The sequence below is a fragment of the Bufo gargarizans genome, chromosome 5 (genome assembly GCF_014858855.1).
Source record: "Bufo gargarizans isolate SCDJY-AF-19 chromosome 5, ASM1485885v1, whole genome shotgun sequence".
Lineage (NCBI taxonomy): Eukaryota > Metazoa > Chordata > Amphibia > Anura > Bufonidae > Bufo > Bufo gargarizans.
This window is the reverse complement of record NC_058084.1, coordinates 339,459,116-339,483,034: the sequence shown is the minus strand read 5'-3', so window position 1 is coordinate 339,483,034 and position 23,919 is coordinate 339,459,116. Positions and strand designations below refer to the sequence as shown.

The 23,919-nt window shown below is 44.0% G+C and overlaps 1 protein-coding gene across 1 annotated transcript in view; it reads right to left on the bottom strand.

Annotated features, from left to right (window-relative positions):
• The window catches only part of LOC122937923 (nuclear factor of activated T-cells, cytoplasmic 1-like), a 206,036-nt gene that overhangs the window by 142,377 nt on the left and 39,740 nt on the right, over window positions 1-23,919 (bottom strand). Inside the window, 1 exon segment of the mRNA XM_044293119.1 lies at window positions 21,788-21,947. Coding sequence (XP_044149054.1) covers window positions 21,788-21,947 — 160 coding nt within the window.

Sequence of the window (23,919 nt, the reverse complement as noted above, 5' to 3'; positions counted from 1 at the left end):
CCGCCGTTGGTGCCCAGCTCCTCCCCCGGTCTCGTCAGCGCTGCCTCAAACAACACAGATCCGCCTCCGGCTCTCCCTCAATGCCCCCTCCTTTTTTTCGGAAATCTCGCGTGTGCGCACAGGCCTGCATCCGTGCGTACGCATCCTTTTCTCGCGCATGCGCATAACGCGAACTTAGAGCGATGATGCCGAAAGGATGCGTACGCACGGGCGAGATTTCCGAAAAAAAGGAGGGGGCATTGAGGGAGAGCCGGAGGCGGATCTGTGTTGTTTGAGGCAGCGCTGACGAGACCGGGGGAGGAGCTGGGCACCAACGGCGGCGGCGGCAGGCGGCAGATTCAAGAGGAGAGGAACGCCCTGGGCACCTTATCTAGCTGATTGACAGGTGATATAAATCGATTTTTTACCTAAACGGCACCGCAGATCTAACATATAAGATGACAACTGTAATCAGAAGGGCACCATGAATAAAACGATAGTTAAAAAAGTGGGGGTTAGAAAGTGGTGACAGAGTCCCTTTAAAACTCATTTGAGATGACGTGATGAGCGATGAATGTGGCATCTGAGGGGTTTAATGACGGGAAGGGGGGTGCATTCGCTTTTCCCCGTCATTGCACCCGCTACTTAAAAAGAAATGCGCTTCGTGACAAAGTAATTAGTCACAAAGTAAATTTTTTTGTAAACTTCGGTAAAGCAGACAAATCAAAATTGAAAGAACTTTATGAACATTGCTCATCTCTACCCGGGACCCCCAGGCACTGGCGATCGCAGTAGTGCCGCAACCTTCTCTCAGCAAACCAAGCACAGAGCCATACATCGTATAGTGGCAGTGCTTGTTACCACAGCTCAGCCCCATTCACTTCAATGAGGGCCAGCTGCACCTAGGCCATGTGACCGACGAACGTGACGTTACATGGCCAAGACTAAGCTGAGAGAAGACTGTAGCGCTACAGCGAGCGCTGGAGCCTTCTCAAACATCTTATCGGCGGGGGTCCCGGGTATCTGGGAAAACCCCTTTAAGGAACTAGCCATCCATCAAAATAATAAAATGGAAAATAAAATACTGGACTACAGCAAGCCAGAATGTCCCTTGCATGGTGTCCCATATGGCAAGGGGAGACTTTATGAGAAGGAACATGTTAAAAGATTTTCTTTTTATAATATTAGAATAATTAATAATGCCTTTAATACAAACAGATTGTACTGATACTTATTGGAAGCAAGCAGCCCTTCATGCCAAGATACTACATCAAGAATGGAGGCCAGATGTTTTATTGCAGCCAGACATATAAAAATGTATCACTTGCCTCATGTTGTATACCCAGCATTTGGCAGGTAAGCTAAAAGTAATGGTGCGTCTGGTTGCTGGCCGAGCCAAGCTATACAGTAACATGGCTTCTTCATGTCTGGATAATTCGGAGAGGTCAGCTGCATGTGTTTTCTTGTATGGTTTTCATATGGATCCCTTTCACTTGTAACAAAAATAAATGAACTAAGTGATAAAACGGCGTGTCCTTTGTGCTGAGGACATCTGTTCTTTGTTCATTTTGGTTTATTATAAGGATTTTTTTTACATGCTCACACAAAAATAGTTCACACCTCTTCAAAATATATGATGTGCAAGGGTGGCTGTCTGCAAGACAGAGGTTACACAATGACTGCATGCAGAGCTGATTGAAAACAGAGGTGGCACCCAGTCCTCTTTATCAAGCAAACGTCAAGGTGGCTGTATACCTTGTAATGCAACAGATCGGTATAGGAACCACTAAAGAGTAAAAAAAAAAAAAGTACTTATACTAAGGCTATAGTCTAGTAGGACTATAAAGAACTTAGCAGGTGGGTGGCCATTAAGTGTGGTTTTAGAAACAATGGTCACTGAAATGGTCAAAACCACCCATTTCTGCTGACTTTTAACTTATGTGTATGTCAAGCTTTGGAGACCTATACTGTTGGCTTTAACCTTAAAGGGAACCTGTCGTCAACTTTATGCTGACCTTACTGAGGGCAGTATAAAGTAGTGACAGAAATGCTGATGTCAGCGGTGTTCAGCTAAAATAAGTGGTTGCCGAGAACCGGCATCATAACCATTGCAGCCCAGGCCTTGAAAAGAGTCCAATCTACCTGAGAAGAGTCCTGGTTATCCATAATCTCCTGCTCTCTCGCCCACCTGCTGATGATTGGCAGTTTCTCTCTAGGGAGATAGGCAGAAAACTAGGTAGAAGACGGTCTGTCATCAGCAGGTGGGCAGGAGAGCAGGAATTCATGGATAACCAGGACTCTTCTCAGGTGGCCGGACTCTTTCCAGGCCCAGTCTGCAATGATTGTGAGGTTGGTTCTCGGCAACCACTTACTTTTAACTTATAAATGACAGACCGCTGAAATCAACTTACCTGTCTCTACTTTATACTGCCGCTAGTATGGGCGGCATAAAGGTGATGACTAGAGTTGAGCGAACACCTGGATGTTCGGGTTCGAGAAGTTCGGCCGAACATCCCGGAAATGTTCGGGTTCGGGATCCGAACCCGATCCGAACTTCGTCCCGAACCCGAACCCCATTGAAGTCAATGGGGACCCGAACTTTTCGGCACTAAAAAGGCTGTAAAACAGCCCAGGAAAGAGCTAGAGGGCTGCAAAAGGCAGCAACATGTAGGTAAATCCCCTGCAAACAAATGTGGATAGGGAAATGAATTAAAATAAAAATTAAATAAATAAAAATTAACCAAAATCAATTGGAGAGAGGTTCCATAGCAGAGAATCTGGCTTCCCGTCACCCACCACTGGAACAGTCCATTCTCAGATATTTAGGCCCCGGCACCCAGGCAGAGGAGAGAGGTCCCGTAACAGAGAATCTGTCTTCATGTCAGCAGAGAATTAGTCTGCATGTCATAGCAGAGAATGAGGCTTCACGTCAGCCACCACTGCAACAGTCCATTGGCATATATTTAGGCCCAGCACCCAGGCAGAGGAGAGAGGTCCCGTAACAGACAATCTGGCTTCATGTCAGCAGAGAATCAGTCTGCATGTCATAGCAGAGAATCAGGCTTCACGTCACCCACCACTGCAACAGTCCATTGTCATAAATTTAGGCCCAGCACTAGTGTTGAGCGGCATGTCCCATATTCGAATTCGCGAAATTTTGTGAATATTCGAAAGAATATTCGTAAAATATTCGCGATTATTCAAATTCGTTATTATTTCGCATATGCGATAATTCGAATTTTCGCATCGCATAATACATATGCTATGCAAAATTCACATGTGCGCTAATGAAATCGCCTTACGAAGATTCGCAACTCAATTCAATCACTAATGTATGAATGCAATGCCCTTTGCCTCTGTAGATATTCGCATGTGCGCTAATAAAATCGCCTTACGAAGATTCGCACCTCAATCACTTTCTAGGGAATGTGAGACTTTTGGGAATCAATCGAGATACAGTGGGGGGTGATGACAGTAGTTGACAGAGTACAGATCAATGTAATCTGTAAGGTGGAAAGTAAAATAAAAAATACGAATATTCGTAAATCGAATTTTACGAAGTTCTACGTATTCGCGAATATGGTGCTATACTATATGAATGCACAGGCCTTTGCCTCTCTGTTCTGGGGACAAGTGTAGATATTTGCATTTGCGTTAATAAAATCGCCTTACGAAGATTCGCAGCTCAATTCAATCACTAATGTATGAATGCAAAGCCCTTTGCCTCTGTTCTGGGACAAGTGTAGATATTCGCATGTGCGCTAATAAAATCGCCTTACGAAGATTCGCAACTCAATTCACTAATGTATGAATGCAAAGCCCTTTGCCTCTGTTCTGGGACGTGCCGATATTCGCATGTGCGCTAATAAAATCGCCTTACGAAGATTCGCGCCTCAATCACTTTCTAGGCAATGTGAGTAAGATCTGAGCTGTTGGACCTTTGGGAAACAATCAATTATATGTGTACTGTAATTTTGTGGGGGGGGGGGGAAACAAAAAACGAATATTCGTTTTTACGAATATATAGCACTATATTCGAAATATTCGCGAAATCGCGAAGTTGCGATATTCGCGAAAAAAATTTGCTTTTCGAATATTCGCGCTCAACACTACCCAGCACCCAGGCAGAGGAGAGAGGTCCCGTAACAGACAATCTGGCTTCATGTCAGCAGAGAATCAGTCTGCATGTCATAGCAGAGAATGAGGCTTCACGTCAGCCACCACTGCAACAGTCCATTGGCATATATTTAGGCCCAGCACCCAGGCAGAGGAGGGAGGTCCCGTAACAGAGAATCTGTCTTCATGTCAGCAGAGAATTAGTCTGCATGTCATAGCAGAGAATGAGGCTTCACGTCAGCCACCACTGCAACAGTCCATTGGCATATATTTAGGCCCAGCACACACACAGGCAGAGGAGAGAGGTCCCGTAACAGAGGATCTGGCTTCATGTCAGCAGAGAATCAGTCTGCATGTCATAGCAGAGAATCAGGCTTCACGTCAGCCACCACTGCAACAGTCCATTGTCATAATTTAGGCCCAGCACCCAGGCAGAGGAGAGAGGTCCCGTAACAGAGAATCTGGCTTCATGTCAGCAGAGAATCAGTCTTCATATCATAGCAGAGAATCAGGCTTCACGTCACCCACCACTGTAAGAGTCAATTTTCATAAATTTAGGCCCAGAACCCAGGCAGAGGAGAAGGTCCCGTAACAGACAATCTGGCTTCATGTCAGCAGAGAATCAGTCTTCATATCATAGCAGAGAATCAGGCTTCACGTCACCCACCACTGTAAGAGTCAATTTTCATAAATTTAGGCCCAGAACCCAGGCAGAGGAGAAAGGTCCCGTAACAGACAATCTGGCTTCATGTCAGCAGAGAATCAGTCTTCATATCATAGCAGAGAATCAGGCTTCACGTCACCCACCACTGCAACAGTCCATTGGCATATATTTAGGCCTAGCACACAGGCAGAGCAGAGAGGTCCCGTAACAGACAATCTGGCTTCATGTCAGCAGAGAATCAGTCTGCATGTCATAGCAGAGAATCAGGCTTCACGTCAGCCACCACTGCAACAGTCCATTGGCATATATTTAGGCCTAGCACACAGGCAGAGGAGAGAGGTCCCGTAACAGACAATCTGGCTTCATGTCAGCAGAGAATCAGTCTTCATATCATAGCAGAGAATCAGGCTTCACGTCAGCCCACCACTGCAACAGTCCATTGTCATATATTTAGGCCCTAGCACACAGGCAGAGGAGAGAGGTCCCGTAACAGACAATCTGGCTTCATGTCAGCAGAGAATCAGTCTTCATATCATAGCAGAGAATCAGGCTTCACGTCACCCACCACTGTAAGAGTCAATTTTCATAAATTTAGGCCCAGAACCCAGGCAGAGGAGAAAGGTCCCGTAACAGACAATCTGGCTTCATGTCAGCAGAGAATCAGTCTGCATGTCATAGCAGAGAATGAGGCTTCACGTCACCCACCACTGCAACAGTCCATTGGCATATATTTAGGCCTAGCACCCAGGCAGAGCAGAGAGGTCCCGTAACAGACAATCTGGCTTCATGACAGCAGAGAATCAGTCTGCATGTCATAGCAGAGAATCAGGCTTCACGTCAGCCACCACTGCAACAGTCCATTGGCATATATTTAGGCCTAGCACACAGGCAGAGGAGAGAGGTCCCGTAACAGACAATCTGGCTTCATGTCAGCAGAGAATCAGTCTGCATGTCATAGCAGAGAATGAGGCTTCACGTCAGCCACCACTGCAACAGTCCATTGTCATAAATTTAGGCCCAGCACCCAGGCAGAGGAGAGAGGTCCCGTAACAGACAATCTGGCTTCATGTCAGCAGAGAATTAGTCTGCATGTCATAGCAGAGAATCAGGCTTCACGTCAGCCACCACTGCAACAGTCCATTGGCATATATTTAGGCCTAGCACACAGGCAGAGGAGAGGTTCATTCAACTTTGGGTAGCATCGCAATATAATGGTAAAATGAAAATAAAAATAGGATTGAATGAGGAAGTGCCCTGGAGTCCAATAATATATGGTTATGGGGAGGTAGTTAATGTCTAATCTGGACAAGGGACGGACAGGTCCTGTGGGATCCATGCCTGGTTCATTTTTATGAACGTCAGCTTGTCCACATTGGCTGTAGACAGGCGGCTGCGTTTGTCTGTAATGACGCCCCCTGCCGTGCTGAATACACGTTCAGACAAAACGCTGGCTGCCGGGCAGGCCAGCACCTCCAAGGCATAAAAGGCTAGCTCTGGCCACGTGGACAATTTAGAGACCCAGAAGTTGAATGGGGCCGAACCATCAGTCAGTACGTGGAGGGGTGTGCACACGTACTGTTCCACCATGTTAGTGAAATGTTGCCTCCTGCTAACACGTTGCGTATCAGGTGGTGGTGCAGTTAGCTGTGGCGTGTTGACAAAAGTTTTCCACATCTCTGCCATGCTAACCCTGCCCTCAGAGGAGCTGGCCGTGACACAGCTGCCTTGGCGACCTCTTGCTCCTCCTCTGCCTTGGCCTTGGGCTTCCACTTGTTCCCCTGTGACATTTGGGAATGCTCTCAGTAGCGCGTCTACCAACGTGCGCTTGTACTCGCGCATCTTCCTATCACGCTCCAGTGCAGGAAGTAAGGTGGGCACATTGTCTTTGTAGCGTGGATCCAGCAGGGTGGCAACCCAGTAGTCCGCACAGGTTAAAATGTGGGCAACTCTGCTGTCGTTGCGCAGGCACTGCAGCATGTAGTCGCTCATGTGTGCCAGGCTGCCCAGGGGTAAGGACAAGCTGTCCTCTGTGGGAGGCGTATCGTCATCGTCCTGCCTTTCCCCCCAGCCACGCACCAGTGATGGACCCGAGCTGCGTTGGGTGCCACCCCGCTGTGACCATGCTTCATCCTCATCCTCCTCCACCTCCTCCTCATCCTCGTCCTCCTCGTCCTCCAGTAGTGGGCCCTGGCTGGCCACATTTGTACCTGGCCTCTGCTGTTGCAAAAAACCTCCCTCTGAGTCACTTCGAAGAGACTGGCCTGAAAGTGCTAAAAATGACCCCTCTTCCTCATCCTCCTCCTCCTCCTCCTGGGCCACCTCCTGTTCCATCATCGCCCTAAGTGTTTTCTCAAGGAGACATAGAAGTGGTATTGTAACGCTGATAACGGTGTCATCGCCACTGGCCATGTTGGTGGAGTACTCGAAACAGCGCAACAGGGCACACAGGTCTCGCATGGAGGCCCAGTCATTGGTGGTGAAGTGGTGCTGTTCTGTAGTGCGACTGACCCGTGCGTGCTGCAGCTGAAACTCCACTATGGCCTGCTGCTGCTCGCACAGTCTGTCCAGCATGTGCAAGGTGGAGTTCCACCTGGTGGGCACGTCGCATATGAGGCGGTGAGCGGGAAGGCCGAAGTTACGCTGTAGCGCAGACAGGCGAGCAGCGGCAGGATGTGAACGCCGGAAGCGCGAACAGACGGCCCGCACTTTATGCAGCAGCTCTGACATGTCGGGGTAGTTGTGAATGAACTTCTGCACCACCAAATTCAGCACATGCGCCAAGCAAGGGATGTGCGTCAAATTGGCTAGTCCCAGAGCTGCAACGAGATTTCGCCCATTATCACACACCACCAGGCCGGGCTTGAGGCTCACCGGCAGCAACCACTCGTCGGTCTGTTGTTCAATACCCCGCCACAACTCCTGTGCGGTGTGGGGCCTGTCCCCCAAACATATGAGTTTCAGAATGGCCTGCTGACGTTTACCCCGGGCTGTGCTGAAGTTGGTGGTGAAGGTGTGTGGCTGACTGGATGAGCAGGTGGAAGAAGAGGAGGAGGAAGCCGAGAAGGAGGAGGTGGCAACAGGAGGCAAAGAATGTTGCCCTGCGATCCTTGGCGGCGGCAGGACGTGCGCCAAACAGCTCTCCGCCTGGGGCCCAGCTGCCACTACATTTACCCAGTGTGCAGTTAGGGAGATATAGCGTCCCTGGCCGTGCTTACTGGTCCACGTATCTGTGGTTAGGTGGACCTTGCTACAGATGGCGTTGCGCAGTGCACACTTGATTTTATCGGATACTTGGTTGTGCAGGGAAGGCACGGCTCTCTTGGAGAAGTAGTGCCGGCTGGGAACAACATACTGTGGGACAGCAAGCGACATGAGCTGTTTGAAGCTGTCTGTGTCCACCAGCCTAAATGACAGCATTTCATAGGCCAGTAGTTTAGAAATGCTGGCATTCAGGGCCAGGGATCGAGGGTGGCTAGGTGGGAATTTACGCTTTCTATCAAATGTTTGTGAGATGGAGAGCTGAACGCTGGCGTGTGACATGGTTGAGACGCTTGGTGACGGAGGTGGTGGTGGTGGTGTTGGTGGTACATCCCCTGTTTGCTGGGCGGCAGGTGCCAACGTTCCTCCAGAGGCGGAGGAAGAGGCCGAGGCGGCAGCAGCAGAATAGGCCGAGGCGGCAGCAGCAGAAGAGGTAGCAGGGGGAGCCTGAGTGACTTCCTTGGTTTTAAGGTGTTTACTCCACTGCAGTTCATGCTTTGCATGCAGGTGCCTGGTCATGCAGGTTGTGCTCAGGTTCAGAACGTTAATGCCTCGCTTCAGGCTCTGATGGCACAGCGTGCAAACCACTCGGGTCTTGTCGTCAGCACATTGTTTGAAGAAGTGCCATGCCAGGGAACTCCTTGAAGCTGCCTTTGGGGTGCTCGGTCCCAGATGGCGGCGGTCAGTAGCAGGCGGAGTCTCTTGGCGGCGGGTGTTCTGCTTTTGCCCACTGCTCCCTCTTTTGCTACGCTGTTGGCTCGGTCTCACCACTGCCTCTTCCTCCGAACTGTGAAAGTCAGTGGCACGACCTTCATTCCATGTGGGGTCTAGGACCTCATCGTCCCCTGCATCGTCTTCCACCCAGTCTTGATCCCTGACCTCCTGTTCAGTCTGCACACTGCAGAAAGACGCAGCAGTTGGCACCTGTGTTTCGTCATCATCAGAGACATACTGAGGTGGTATTCCCATGTCCTCATCATCAGGAAACATAAGTGGTTGTGCGTCAGTGCATTCTATGTCTTTCACCGCTGGGGAAGGGCTAGGTGGATGCCCTTGGGAAACCCTGCCAGCGGAGTCTTCAAACAGCATAAGAGACTGCTGCATAACTTGAGGCTGAGACAGTTTCCCTGGTATGCATGGGGGTGATGTGACAGACTGATGGGGTTGGTTTTCAGGCGCCATCTGTGCGCTTTCTGCAGAAGACTGGGTGGGAGATAATGTGAACGTGCTGGATCCACTGTCGGCCACCCAATTGACTAATGCCTGTACCTGCTCAGGCCTTACCATCCTTAGAACGGCATTGGGCCCCACCATATATCGCTGTAAATTCTGGCGGCTACTGGGACCTGAGGTAGTTGGTACACTAGGACGTGTGGATGTGGCAGAACGGCCACGTCCTCTCCCAGCACCAGAGGGTCCACTAACACCACCACGACCATGTCCACGTCCGCGTCCCTTACTAGATGTTTTTCTCATTGTTATGGTTCACCACAACAACAAATATATTATTTGGCCCAATGTATTGTATTCAAATTCAGCGGGATATAAATTTGAGGCCTAGTATTTAGGCGCTGGGTGACCGGTATGGATTTAGTGACAGAATTAGACTTGGAAATGCACAGAAGCGTGTGTGTGAAGTTATTCTGAATGACCCAATGTGCACCTTGAATATTATATACCCTTTTTGGGATAGATTTCAAATAGCTCTGATATAGCAGGAACCACAAAATTATGAAATTGCTAAATTGGGAATTGTACTTCAACCCAGAACAAAAATGTGCTTTGACGGGCACTAAATAACTTTCCCAGCTACAACAGGACAGCGGTAACGAGAGATTTAGAGGGATTTAAATTTGAGGCCTAGTATTTAGGCGCTGGGTGACAGGTATGGGTTTAGTGACAGAATTAGACTTGGAAATGCACAGAAGCGTGTGTGTGAAGTTATTCTGAATGACCCTATGTGCACCTTCAATATTATATACCCTTTTAGGGATAGATTTCAAATAGCTCTGATATAGCAGAAACCACTAAATTATGAAATTGCTAAATTGGGAATTGTACTTCAACCCAGAACAAAAAATGTGCTTTGACGGACACTAAATATCTTGCCCAGCAACAACAGTACAGCGGTGGGTAACGAGAGATTTAGAGGGATTTAAATTTGAGGCCTAGTATTTAGGCGCTGGGTCACCGGTATGGATTTAGTGACAGAATTAGACTTGGAAATGCACAGAAGCGTGTGTGTGAAGTTATTCTGAATGACCCTATGTGCACCTTCAATATTATATACCCTTTTAGGGATAGATTTCAAATAGCTCTGATATAGCAGAAACCACTAAATTATGAAATTGCTAAATTGGGAATTGTACTTCAACCCAGAACAAAAAATGTGCTTTGACGGACACTAAATATCTTGCCCAGCAACAACAGTACAGCGGTGGGTAACGAGAGATTTAGAGGGATTTAAATTTGAGGCCTAGTATTTAGGCGCTGGGTCACCGGTATGGATTTAGTGACAGAATTAGACTTGGAAATGCACAGAAGCGTGTGTGTGAAGTTATTCTGAATGACCCTATGTGCACCTTCAATATTATATACCCTTTTAGGGATAGATTTCAAATAGCTCTGATATAGCAGAAACCACTAAATTATGAAATTGCTAAATTGGGAATTGTACTTCAACCCAGAACAAAAAATGTGCTTTGACGGACACTAAATATCTTGCCCAGCAACAACAGTACAGCGGTGGGTAACGAGAGATTTAGAGGGATTTAAATTTGAGGCCTAGTATTTAGGCGCTGGGTCACCGGTATGGATTTAGTGACAGAATTAGACTTGGAAAAGCACAGAAGCGTGTGTGTGAAGTTATTCTGAATGACCCTATGTGCACCTTCAATATTATATACCCTTTTAGGGATAGATTTCAAATAGCTCTGATATAGCAGAAACCACTAAATTATGAAATTGCTAAATTGGGAATTGTACTTCAACCCAGAACAAAAAATGTGCTTTGACGGACACTAAATATCTTGCCCAGCAACAACAGTACAGCGGTGGGTAACGAGAGATTTAGAGGGATTTAAATTTGAGGCCTAGTATTTAGGCGCTGGGTCACCGGTATGGATTTAGTGACAGAATTAGACTTGGAAATGCACAGAAGCGTGTGTGTGAAGTTATTCTGAATGACCCTATGTGCACCTTCAATATTATATACCCTTTTAGGGATAGATTTCAAATAGCTCTGATATAGCAGAAACCACTAAATTATGAAATTGCTAAATTGGGAATTGTACTTCAACCCAGAACAAAAATGTGCTTTGACGGACACTAAATATCTTGCCCAGCAACAACAGTACAGCGGTGGGTAACGAGAGATTTAGAGGGATTTAAATTTGAGGCCTAGTATTTAGGCGCTGGGTCACCGGTATGGATTTAGTGACAGAATTAGACTTGGAAATGCACAGAAGCGTGTGTGTGAAGTTATTCTGAATGACCCTATGTGCACCTTCAATATTATATACCCTTTTAGGGATAGATTTCAAATAGCTCTGATATAGCAGAAACCACTAAATTATGAAATTGCTAAATTGGGAATTGTACTTCAACCCAGAACAAAAAATGTGCTTTGACGGACACTAAATATCTTGCCCAGCAACAACAGTACAGCGGTGGGTAACGAGAGATTTAGAGGGATTTAAATTTGAGGCCTAGTATTTAGGCGCTGGGTCACCGGTATGGATTTAGTGACAGAATTAGACTTGGAAATGCACAGAAGCGTGTGTGTGAAGTTATTCTGAATGACCCTATGTGCACCTTCAATATTATATACCCTTTTAGGGATAGATTTCAAATAGCTCTGATATAGCAGAAACCACTAAATTATGAAATTGCTAAATTGGGAATTGTACTTCAACCCAGAACAAAAAATGTGCTTTGACGGACACTAAATATCTTGCCCAGCAACAACAGTACAGCGGTGGGTAACGAGAGATTTAGAGGGATTTAAATTTGAGGCCTAGTATTTAGGCGCTGGGTCACCGGTATGGATTTAGTGACAGAATTAGACTTGGAAATGCACAGAAGCGTGTGTGTGAAGTTATTCTGAATGACCCTATGTGCACCTTCAATATTATATACCCTTTTAGGGATAGATTTCAAATAGCTCTGATATAGCAGAAACCACTAAATTATGAAATTGCTAAATTGGGAATTGTACTTCAACCCAGAACAAAAAATGTGCTTTGACGGACACTAAATATCTTGCCCAGCAACAACAGTACAGCGGTGGGTAACGAGAGATTTAGAGGGATTTAAATTTGAGGCCTAGTATTTAGGCGCTGGGTCACCGGTATGGATTTAGTGACAGAATTAGACTTGGAAATGCACAGAAGCGTGTGTGTGAAGTTATTCTGAATGACCCTATGTGCACCTTCAATATTATATACCCTTTTAGGGATAGATTTCAAATAGCTCTGATATAGCAGAAACCACTAAATTATGAAATTGCTAAATTGGGAATTGTACTTCAACCCAGAACAAAAAATGTGCTTTGACGGACACTAAATATCTTGCCCAGCAACAACAGTACAGCGGTGGGTAACGAGAGATTTAGAGGGATTTAAATTTGAGGCCTAGTATTTAGGCGCTGGGTCACCGGTATGGATTTAGTGACAGAATTAGACTTGGAAATGCACAGAAGCGTGTGTGTGAAGTTATTCTGAATGACCCTATGTGCACCTTCAATATTATATACCCTTTTAGGGATAGATTTCAAATAGCTCTGATATAGCAGAAACCACTAAATTATGAAATTGCTAAATTGGGAATTGTACTTCAACCCAGCACAAAAAATGTGCTTTGACGGACACTAAATATCTTGCCCAGCAACAACAGTACAGCGGTGGGTAACGAGAGATTTAGAGGGATTTAAATTTGAGGCCTAGTATTTAGGCGCTGGGTCACCGGTATGGATTTAGTGACAGAATTAGACTTGGAAATGCACAGAAGCGTGTGTGTGAAGTTATTCTGAATGACCCTATGTGCACCTTCAATATTATATACCCTTTTAGGGATAGATTTCAAATAGCTCTGATATAGCAGAAACCACTAAATTATGAAATTGCTAAATTGGGAATTGTACTTCAACCCAGAACAAAAAATGTGCTTTGACGGACACTAAATATCTTGCCCAGCAACAACAGTACAGCGGTGGGTAACGAGAGATTTAGAGGGATTTAAATTTGAGGCCTAGTATTTAGGCGCTGGGTCACCGGTATGGATTTAGTGACAGAATTAGACTTGGAAATGCACAGAAGCGTGTGTGTGAAGTTATTCTGAATGACCCTATGTGCACCTTCAATATTATATACCCTTTTAGGGATAGATTTCAAATAGCTCTGATATAGCAGAAACCACTAAATTATGAAATTGCTAAATTGGGAATTGTACTTCAACCCAGAACAAAAAATGTGCTTTGACGGACACTAAATATCTTGCCCAGCAACAACAGTACAGCGGTGGGTAACGAGAGATTTAGAGGGATTTAAATTTGAGGCCTAGTATTTAGGCGCTGGGTCACCGGTATGGATTTAGTGACAGAATTAGACTTGGAAATGCACAGAAGCGTGTGTGTGAAGTTATTCTGAATGACCCTATGTGCACCTTCAATATTATATACCCTTTTAGGGATAGATTTCAAATAGCTCTGATATAGCAGAAACCACTAAATTATGAAATTGCTAAATTGGGAATTGTACTTCAACCCAGCACAAAAAATGTGCTTTGACGGACACTAAATATCTTGCCCAGCAACAACAGTACAGCGGTGGGTAACGAGAGATTTAGAGGGATTTAAATTTGAGGCCTAGTATTTAGGCGCTGGGTCACCGGTATGGATTTAGTGACAGAATTAGACTTGGAAATGCACAGAAGCGTGTGTGTGAAGTTATTCTGAATGACCCTATGTGCACCTTCAATATTATATACCCTTTTAGGGATAGATTTCAAATAGCTCTGATATAGCAGAAACCACTAAATTATGAAATTGCTAAATTGGGAATTGTACTTCAACCCAGAACAAAAAATGTGCTTTGACGGACACTAAATATCTTGCCCAGCAACAACAGTACAGCGGTGGGTAACGAGAGATTTAGAGGGATTTAAATTTGAGGCCTAGTATTTAGGCGCTGGGTCACCGGTATGGATTTAGTGACAGAATTAGACTTGGAAATGCACAGAAGCGTGTGTGTGAAGTTATTCTGAATGACCCAATGTGCACCTTCAATATTATATACCCTTTTAGGGATAGATTTCAAATAGCTCTGATATAGCAGAAACCACTAAATTATGAAATTGCTAAATTGGGAATTGTACTTCAACCCAGAACAAAAAATGTGCTTTGACGGACACTAAATATCTTGCCCAGCAACAACAGTACAGCGGTGGGTAACGAGAGATTTAGAGGGATTTAAATTTGAGGCCTAGTATTTAGGCGCTGGGTCACCGGTATGGATTTAGTGACAGAATTAGACTTGGAAATGCACAGAAGCGTGTGTGTGAAGTTATTCTGAATGACCCTATGTGCACCTTCAATATTATATACCCTTTTAGGGATAGATTTCAAATAGCTCTGATATAGCAGAAACCACTAAATTATGAAATTGCTAAATTGGGAATTGTACTTCAACCCAGAACAAAAAATGTGCTTTGACGGACACTAAATATCTTGCCCAGCAACAACAGTACAGCGGTGGGTAACGAGAGATTTAGAGGGATTTAAATTTGAGGCCTAGTATTTAGGCGCTGGGTCACCGGTATGGATTTAGTGACAGAATTAGACTTGGAAATGCACAGAAGCGTGTGTGTGAAGTTATTCTGAATGACCCTATGTGCACCTTCAATATTATATACCCTTTTAGGGATAGATTTCAAATAGCTCTGATATAGCAGAAACCACTAAATTATGAAATTGCTAAATTGGGAATTGTACTTCAACCCAGAACAAAAAATGTGCTTTGACGGACACTAAATATCTTGCCCAGCAACAACAGTACAGCGGTGGGTAACGAGAGATTTAGAGGGATTTAAATTTGAGGCCTAGTATTTAGGCGCTGGGTCACCGGTATGGATTTAGTGACAGAATTAGACTTGGAAATGCACAGAAGCGTGTGTGTGAAGTTATTCTGAATGACCCTATGTGCACCTTCAATATTATATACCCTTTTAGGGATAGATTTCAAATAGCTCTGATATAGCAGAAACCACTAAATTATGAAATTGCTAAATTGGGAATTGTACTTCAACCCAGAACAAAAAATGTGCTTTGACGGACACTAAATATCTTGCCCAGCAACAACAGTACAGCGGTAACGAGAGATTTAGAGGGATTTAAATTTGAGGCCTAGTATTTAGGCGCTGGGTGACAGGTATGGGTTTAGTGACAGAATTAGACTTGGAAATACACAGTAGCGGGTGTGTGTGAAGTTATTCTGAATGACCCAATGTGCACCTTCAATATTATATACCCTTTTTGGGATAGATTTCAAATAGCTCTGATATAGCAGGAACCACTAAATTATGAAATTGCTAAATTGGGAATTGTATTTCAACCCAGAACAAGAAATGTGCTTGAACGGACACTAAATAACTCGCCCAGCTACAGCACTAGGGACAGATTTAGCTGGATATAAATTTGAGGCCTAGTATTTAGGCGCTGGGTGACCGGTATGGATTTAGTGACAGAATTAGACTGGGATATGGCCAAAAAATAAACAGACTATTGCTGGTTAAATGCACTTGGTGTGACAGCTTCACCCTGATGTAGGCTTTAGCCAAAAAACAACCACACCATTGAGGGTTAAATGCACTTGGTGACAGGCGCAGCTTGCCCCTGATTTTGTATATGGCCAAAAAATGAACAGACTATTGCTGGTTAAATGCACTTGGTGTGACAGCTTCACCCTGATGTAGGCTTTAGCCAAAAAACAACCACACCATTGAGGGTTAAATGCACTTGGTGACAGGCGCAGCTTGCCCCTGATTTTGTATATGGCCAAAAAATGAACAGACTATTGCTGGTTAAATGCACTTGGTGTCACAGCTTCACCCTGATGTAGGCTTTAGCCAAAAAACAACCACACCATTGAGGGTTAAATGCACTTGGTGACAGGCGCAGCTTGCCCCTGATTTTGTATATGGCCAAAAAATGAACAGACTATTGCTGGTTAAATGCACTTGGTGTGACAGCTTCACCCTGATGTAGGCTTTAGCCAAAAAACAACCACACCATTGAGGGTTAAATGCACTTGGTCGCAGCTTGTGCTGGCGCACCACAAGACACAAAATGGCCGCCGATCACCCCAGAAAAATGAGACTGACAAACGGTCTGTGCAGCCTAAAAACAGTGAGCAATTGAGGATCAGCAGCTCAATGATCCACAGCTGCAGATCGATCAGTTAATCAAGTCCTTTGGAGGAGTTAATCTGCCTAATCTCGCCCTACTGTCGCAGCCGCAACCTCTCCCTACGCTAATCAGAGCAGAGTGACGGGCGGCGCTATGTGACTCCAGCTTAAATAGAGGCTGGGTCACATGGTGCTCTGGCCAATCACAGCCATGCCAATAGTAGGCATGGCTGTGATGGCCTCTTGGGGCAAGTAGTATGACGCTTGTTGATTGGCTGCTTTGCAGCCTTTCAAAAAGCGCCAAGAAAGCGTCACAAAAGCGCGAAGAAAGCGACGAACACCGAACCCGAACCCGGACTTTTACGAAAATGTCCGGGTTCGGGTCCGTGTCACGGACACCCCAAAATTCGGTACGAACCCGAACTATACAGTTCGAGTTCGCTCATCCCTAGTGATGACAGGTTCCCTTTAAAGGGGCTCTCCAGGATATTTATAAAAACAGTTCTTTCTAATCTTTCTAATGCCCTGTGGAAGGTGTTAGGTTAATACTTACCAGTCCCATCCACACTGACTCACGCAGGCTTCTTTTGCTGTTCAGCTGCATTTACTACTATGCAGCTGAAGAGGAAAATATGTGCACACATCTGGTCGGGGACTGGGAGGAAGAGCCCACAGCCTGCTTGAGCGGAGCACATCGGCGGAAAAAGGGACTGGTAAGTATTAACCTAACCTAGCCACAAAGTAAACATTGCAAAATGTATAACGTAAAAAGACAATAATAATATTGCTGTTTTTTTCTATTCCTCCCCAGAAAGAGTTAATAAAAGTTAATCAGTGGCTATGTGTACCGCCAACTTGTCTCGCACAAAACAAGCCCTCATACGGCTACATCGATGACAAAAATAAAGAAAAGTTGTAGCTCTTGGAATGCAATCAACAAAAAAAAAAAGGAAAAAAAATTGCTCGGTTACTAAGGCCCAAGATGTGTACGGGGGAAGGGGTTAAGGTTCTCTATAGCTAATGTCAGAAGACTTTGGCATGGACTAAGAATCTGCCATCCAAACTTTTTGTCCAATCAGCATAAAGAAATATATCCTGCCCTATATCACACATTTATAATCATACATTCATACAATTTACATTGTGAGTCATCACTGCAATCTGCGATTGCTTAGTTATGAGTATACCGCCATACGCCTGCCTTAAGTCTGCCATAGATTGTGAGGTATCCTTTCTCTTGTCTATAGTCATACTGAAAAGCACACGTTTCAATGCAGTTGGGGCAGCAGGATCCTGACATATCCCTGCCAAATGTATGCCGAAGTAAAGTTTATGGGCTTCAGGGTATACCCCGGGAGACTTCCCTGCTGTATATGCCATCAGGGTATCAAAGACATGGTGAGAGCTTCGTCTCCATATACTAACCCCCCTGGCATGTAACCTCATAACCACAGTGATCATCAGACTCAGAGACAGGCAGCCCTCTGAGACTCATTTCCACACAGAACGGTAAAGATGATGGAGAGATGATGATTGAACGTTGGGGAACATTTATCAAGACTGGCGTTTGTAATGGCGATGATTCGTTTGCAATGGCGTAAGATGTGCCAAAATTATTAAGATGCACACACCTCGTAATAAATTTACCAAATCTTGGCAGGTACATGAGCCTCAACCTGAATTCTATGCCAGCTAGGAGTGACGTGTGTCTGGCCACTTCGGAGCTGCCTCTCACACACATGCCCATGACAAGGAGGGGAGAAAAGCCGCAATTTTGTGTACAAGCCGCTTCTTTTTGACACCACAATTCATAGACATAGGACTCGATAACGCTAAGAACATATTAACCCCTGGTTGGCTTGACTTGCTAAAAAGGTTTTAGCACGAGAAAAGCGCCATCAACTGCACATAATAAGCTGCAACATTTGCAAAACTAAATGCAATATTGGAGCGTCGGGAAATGAGGTTTCCTATGTTTTATTTAATGGGGTTTTAACACCAATCACTTTTTATGAAATTGAAAAGAACAGATAAAAAATGATAAACCTGCCCTGCCTGGCTCTTAGCCATCATTTGTACAAATAGCATAAAAAAAAACTGATTCTACGGAGAAAAAAAGGCTTATACAACGTCACAGCCACATCATGCACAGGACGTCATAAGAAAGGGTGGGTTCACATGACGTTTTATGCCTTCGTTCGACGGATACGTTACAGAAAGAAAAGGATACAAAAACCACGTTCTTGTATCCTGCACAATTCGGTAAAAAAAAACTATACGTTTTTTTTTTACTATGGTAAATTGGTGAACAGATGCCACTGTATGGCATCAGTCTGAGGCACCTGTTTAACGTATACGTTTTTTTTGGGGAAAAACGTTATGTGAAGCCACCCAAACAATTAGCTCTCCGACAATAAAGACACCATGAAGCCGAGGCACGTCGGAATGACAATGAAACTGAAGAGCTCTACCACCTGGAATATCCCGATGTGTTAACGCATGGCTATAGAAATAAAGGCGCGGCTGAAAAACAGAAAGACAACTGGCCGGAACCCAACAATCAAACTTACTGCTTCCAGCTGATGAAATCATTGACTTGTATGTAATCTTTTTCACGCTGAATATGTGTGAATGTATTATTTGGCAAGTGCTGGCCATGTGCGTATTGCAATAACCCGTGTGGAGCTGCTGGTAAAAAGTGCCAGGCGCTTATGATTGAGCTATAAAATGTCTGCTTTTTGGTACGCCTGCCTGGCTTCATTACGTCTAATAATTGCATCCTGGCTCGCAGATGTGTGTTAATGTCTTTTTTTGCGCCTCAGATACATTTTGGAAACACATGGACAATAGACACAGGCTTTTTCAGTTAACGTGTGCAGGCCTGAATGCCAAGGAAACATGGGTGGGGTACAGAGCCAGCAATTTGTGCATTACCCGGACATAAATTGTAGGTAATGGATAATGAAAACATGGAGGAACTGACACTAATTTGGAAGGTTACCTTTCAGTCTAGCGCTCCAACTCTACCGCCACTTCCTCCTGATTCACAGCTACAAAAATATTCTCCTCGTTTCAGATGCGTTGTAATTAAACTTTCTCCTTGACCCTGAGCTATAATTATGGTGTAACACAGAGCACTACTTGTGGAAAGCTCATTTTCCTGTCTCCGTCGATTTCTAGACTGTAGAAGACGCTATGCATGCAACTAATACAATAGGCAAGCTGATACTCATTACGAATAATATCCTATAAAATTATAAAAGTATTGTAAAAGTATATACTATAAACTTTAATACATTTCCTCAGGCACCTTAAAGAGGTTGCCTCACTTCAGCAAATGGCATTTATCATGTAAAGAAAGTTAACACAAGGCACTTACTAATGTATTGTGATTGTCCATGTTGCTTCCTCTGCTGGCTGGATTCATTTTTCCGTCACATTATACACTGCTCATATCCAGGGATAAAGATAGAAAGTGGCCGGGACAGGAGCTGCTGCGAATGCGTACCTATGTGTGCTCCCATGGTCCCTGCCACTGCTTTTTCCTATAGAGTGCAAGGACGACCACCACTGCTGGATTTTAGGGTGGTCGTAACCCCTGGATATGAGCAGTGTGTAATGAGATGGAAAAATGAATCAAGCCAGCAAAGGAGACAATATGGACAATCGCAATACATTAGTAAGCGCCTTGTATTAACTTTCTCTACATGATAAATGCCAATTGCTGAAGTGAGAAGACCCCTTTAACCCAACACACTGCAAGAGCTGCTCGTCATTTTCTGCAGCGCATTCCTGGAATTCCATGCTGGCCAGAAAAGCAGGAGTTCAGCAATGCCTTATAAATAATAGGCTTTTGATTTCTCGCGATTGTCTTTATTCTGTATACTAATCAAATAAGGCATTTACATCTAGTTCTCCTTAGAAGGAAGAGTGTCTAATTTACATGCTGTCAGCACAATGTGGTGTAGAGGTCTCTTGGCAAATGTTCTTCTGTGTAATGTTGGCTTCTCTACATATCAGAAATGAATATATTACATTTATGCTAAACACGTTCCCAGCCTTTAATTTGTCTCATCTTTGTTTGGACAGAAACATATTTTGTTAGATACACTTTTTAACAGATTCTGACTCAAAACATTTCCTGTTCTTCACGCTCAAACCTCAAAGAATGTGCGAGATGCAATTTGTGCTTCCAGCCCACGCAGAAGAAGGATTTATTTTTTAGATGCATAGTATATGATACATTCATCTTGTTTTTATTATAAATAAATATGTAAAATTTGGAGAAGAGCAATGATATCTATGGGATGATGGGAGTTGTAAGCTTTCTCTCATTACACAATATTATCAGTCAATAACAACATAATCTGATCTGTACTGCAGGAATACAATGGAAATGAAATACCTACAACTACAAATTTTACTTATAGGAAACCCGTTACCACCATAATGCCCCCCCCCCCCCTCCCTCCAAATGTACACAGTACCTCACAGCTGCAGTCATCATGTCTTTAGTGTACTTGGCTTCAGAGGCTCACTCGGTGACTGTGCAGTAAGTCAGTCGGCACCTGCGCAGTCAGCCTTTGAACCCAAGTACACCTCACAGGCATTGAAAAAGAACAGTGCAAGCGCACCGAGGTGTCAATTAGGGGGAAAGAGCCTGTTTGAATTGGAGCATCAAGATCACACTGCCCATTGACTTCAAGCAGCCCATTTTCATACCCCACGTGGGATGTATAAAGTTGGGAGGTACTACAGCTGTGAGGTACAGCGAGTGGTTGGGGAGGCATTACGGTGGTGACAGGTTCCCTTTAATCATGTTCCCTGTTTTAAATGACAAAAAATAAAATGGGGGAATGTATCAAATATTTGAAGTCAGTTTAACTTGAGTCTGAGTTGGCGTACTTTGCACACATTTATCAAACGATACTTGTTGTTTGTCAAATTTTGGGTATCTTCAAATTTATCACAAATATCTAGAAATGCTACTCCAGTTTTTTAGGACACCCCCCTTACTGGAATAAGTTAGCATCTTTTTTTTTTTGCTATTTTTTGAAAACATCTTAGTAACTCTGTGCTAAACCTTGAGCAATCAAGGGTTCATGTCACTTGCAACCCTCACCTTCTCATGCCTCAACAGCAAGAAGAAAAATAGTGATCCACCGGGTGTTGATTGAGAACCATTTTTATACAAAAGTTCCCAGTAGTGGAGAAGCTCTTGTAAGGCCACCGACCCCTAAGCTATTGTACAATGTATTTCTGATACCTCTGAGAAATACTGTTTTCTCATCCTCCACACATTATTGTGGATTGTAATGAAAATTTCTGATTACACGCCAGGATAAACAATACCTCCTATCACATGGTTACCTGCACAATGGGGTGTCCACCAGTAGATGCCTTCACCGCCCCACGGCTTCCTTCCGTCTCATAATGAGCTCTGTGATGAGATTTGGGCTGCACTTCAATGCGAAGTTCATAAGGTCCAGATTGCGACGGCAGATGCCAATCAAGGGCAGGCAGAGAGGGGCTGCAATGGAAAAGAACGGCTGTTTAACAGCTATTAAATATTAACACAAAGTGTATTATCCCACACCACAGGAATTTGGCACTATTACTTTGGAGACCATGATTACCAGTCTATCCTTCACTATCTTACATTTAAAATTTCATCAATAGGTCTAATGCCACGACATGAGTAATTTAGAAGGCCAAAACCTCTTTCCCCTTCATTAAGATGAATGGCCACTGATGTTGCACTTGCTACTAGACTCCTTAAGTCAGTGGAAATTGTGCGCACATTGTTTCCCTTTCCATGAATCTAACTGCTTTCAATTGTCTTCAGAGTAAGAGTATCAATAAATAAGCAAGCAGATGATGGAGAAATACTCTGTTAACAGGAAGGATTTATCTATCTGGCCATAGGAGGCCATGGTTGTACTCTATGTAGTGCCAACCTATTATAAAGCCCTTTACCAAAACACATTGGTAGACATTAAAGTCAAAAGAAAAAAAGATCTACAAAGAGAAAAAAAGAAACAGGGTTCAAAAACGACTAAACTGGAGTAGATAAATCACAAGTAGAGTACCCCAGGCCCGGATTATATTTTGCGTCAATCAACAAGAAAATACTCCATAGATATTATATATTAGGGCTGAAACATTGGGTGAATAAAGCGGGTCCACCACCCTTTCCACAAGCTTTGGAGTACTGTCTCTATATTGGAACTATTGTATATAATATATACATATATATATTAACAGAATATAAAAATTAACAGTAAAAATACATCACAATATTAGACTGTATCAGGAGGAAATAAGGTCAGAGTCCATTTTTTAAACAAAACAGAAAGATCACTCCATTGCGTAGTCTTTGACCCTAGTGATGTATCACATCTATTTAAAATGATGCTACAAACAAGTATGTTGATGGACTTTCACTGTGGAAGGAAGTTTAGCTAAAAAGCGAGATTAACAAAACAGTTCACATTTCTATCAGGTATTGGCTGCCAGCAGGCCAGAGCAAAAGTTACTGAGGTCAGGTGGAAACATTCTGAATGGGGGCAGGAAACACATTGTGACCAAAACAGTGGAAACCTGTGCAATCAAAATTTCTGTAGAGCCCCACTGAATCTCATCACTGCAAGAATTTTCCTCGAAAACAAATATGTAAAAGATCTGAAGCATCCAGTCTGTCGAGCAAGATTTAATCTTTAGCTGAGCTAATGTTAAAGTAGGAAAAAAAGCTTTAAATGGACAGCTCTATGTGTGTTGTAGGTATATGGATTGGATAGAATCGGCACTCAAAACAATCGGATTGTAGGTATAGTTGGCCCTCTGATATTGACTTAGCTTATAATACATCTGGATAAGGAAGTGACTAAATATATCTACATATTTTAATATAATAGAGGAGTGTGGGCTTGAGCTCCTCGAGTAGCACATTATAGAAAGCTACATATGGACAGTAATAAATGACTGGCTGAATACGCTGGCCACCGTATTGCTCAGTATTCTATTTTCAGGACCCAGTACCTGAGGTGAACAACGTTATGGGGTCCTAGGTTGAAATATGACCAATGGCAGCACCTGCATGGAGTTCATATTTGTGTGACTTTCCACTGGGTACTCTGCTGTTAACCGCCCCCTCCAAAAAACATACTAACATACAGCATATTTAGGCTTTAGATAGCTACTGATGTGGTTGATGACAATTTCTGTACAATGCAGAGGAACATCTTATTGCTTTATAAATGAATAAACCAAAAAATATCTTTCTAGCCCTTTTTTCCCGTCCCCTTTTTTAGACCTGTTGGGAAAGTGGTGTGAGCGGAAAAGTTGCAGATTGAGACAAAATCTGCGATTGATATATGCCACAAAAGTGGTGTATTACCAGTACATAAATGGGCCCCAAAGTATTAGGTCTAACACTTCTGTCTTAAGATGTTACTCCCCTTTTATCCACCACTTCTTTACAGGAGTAAGACTGCAACAATTTT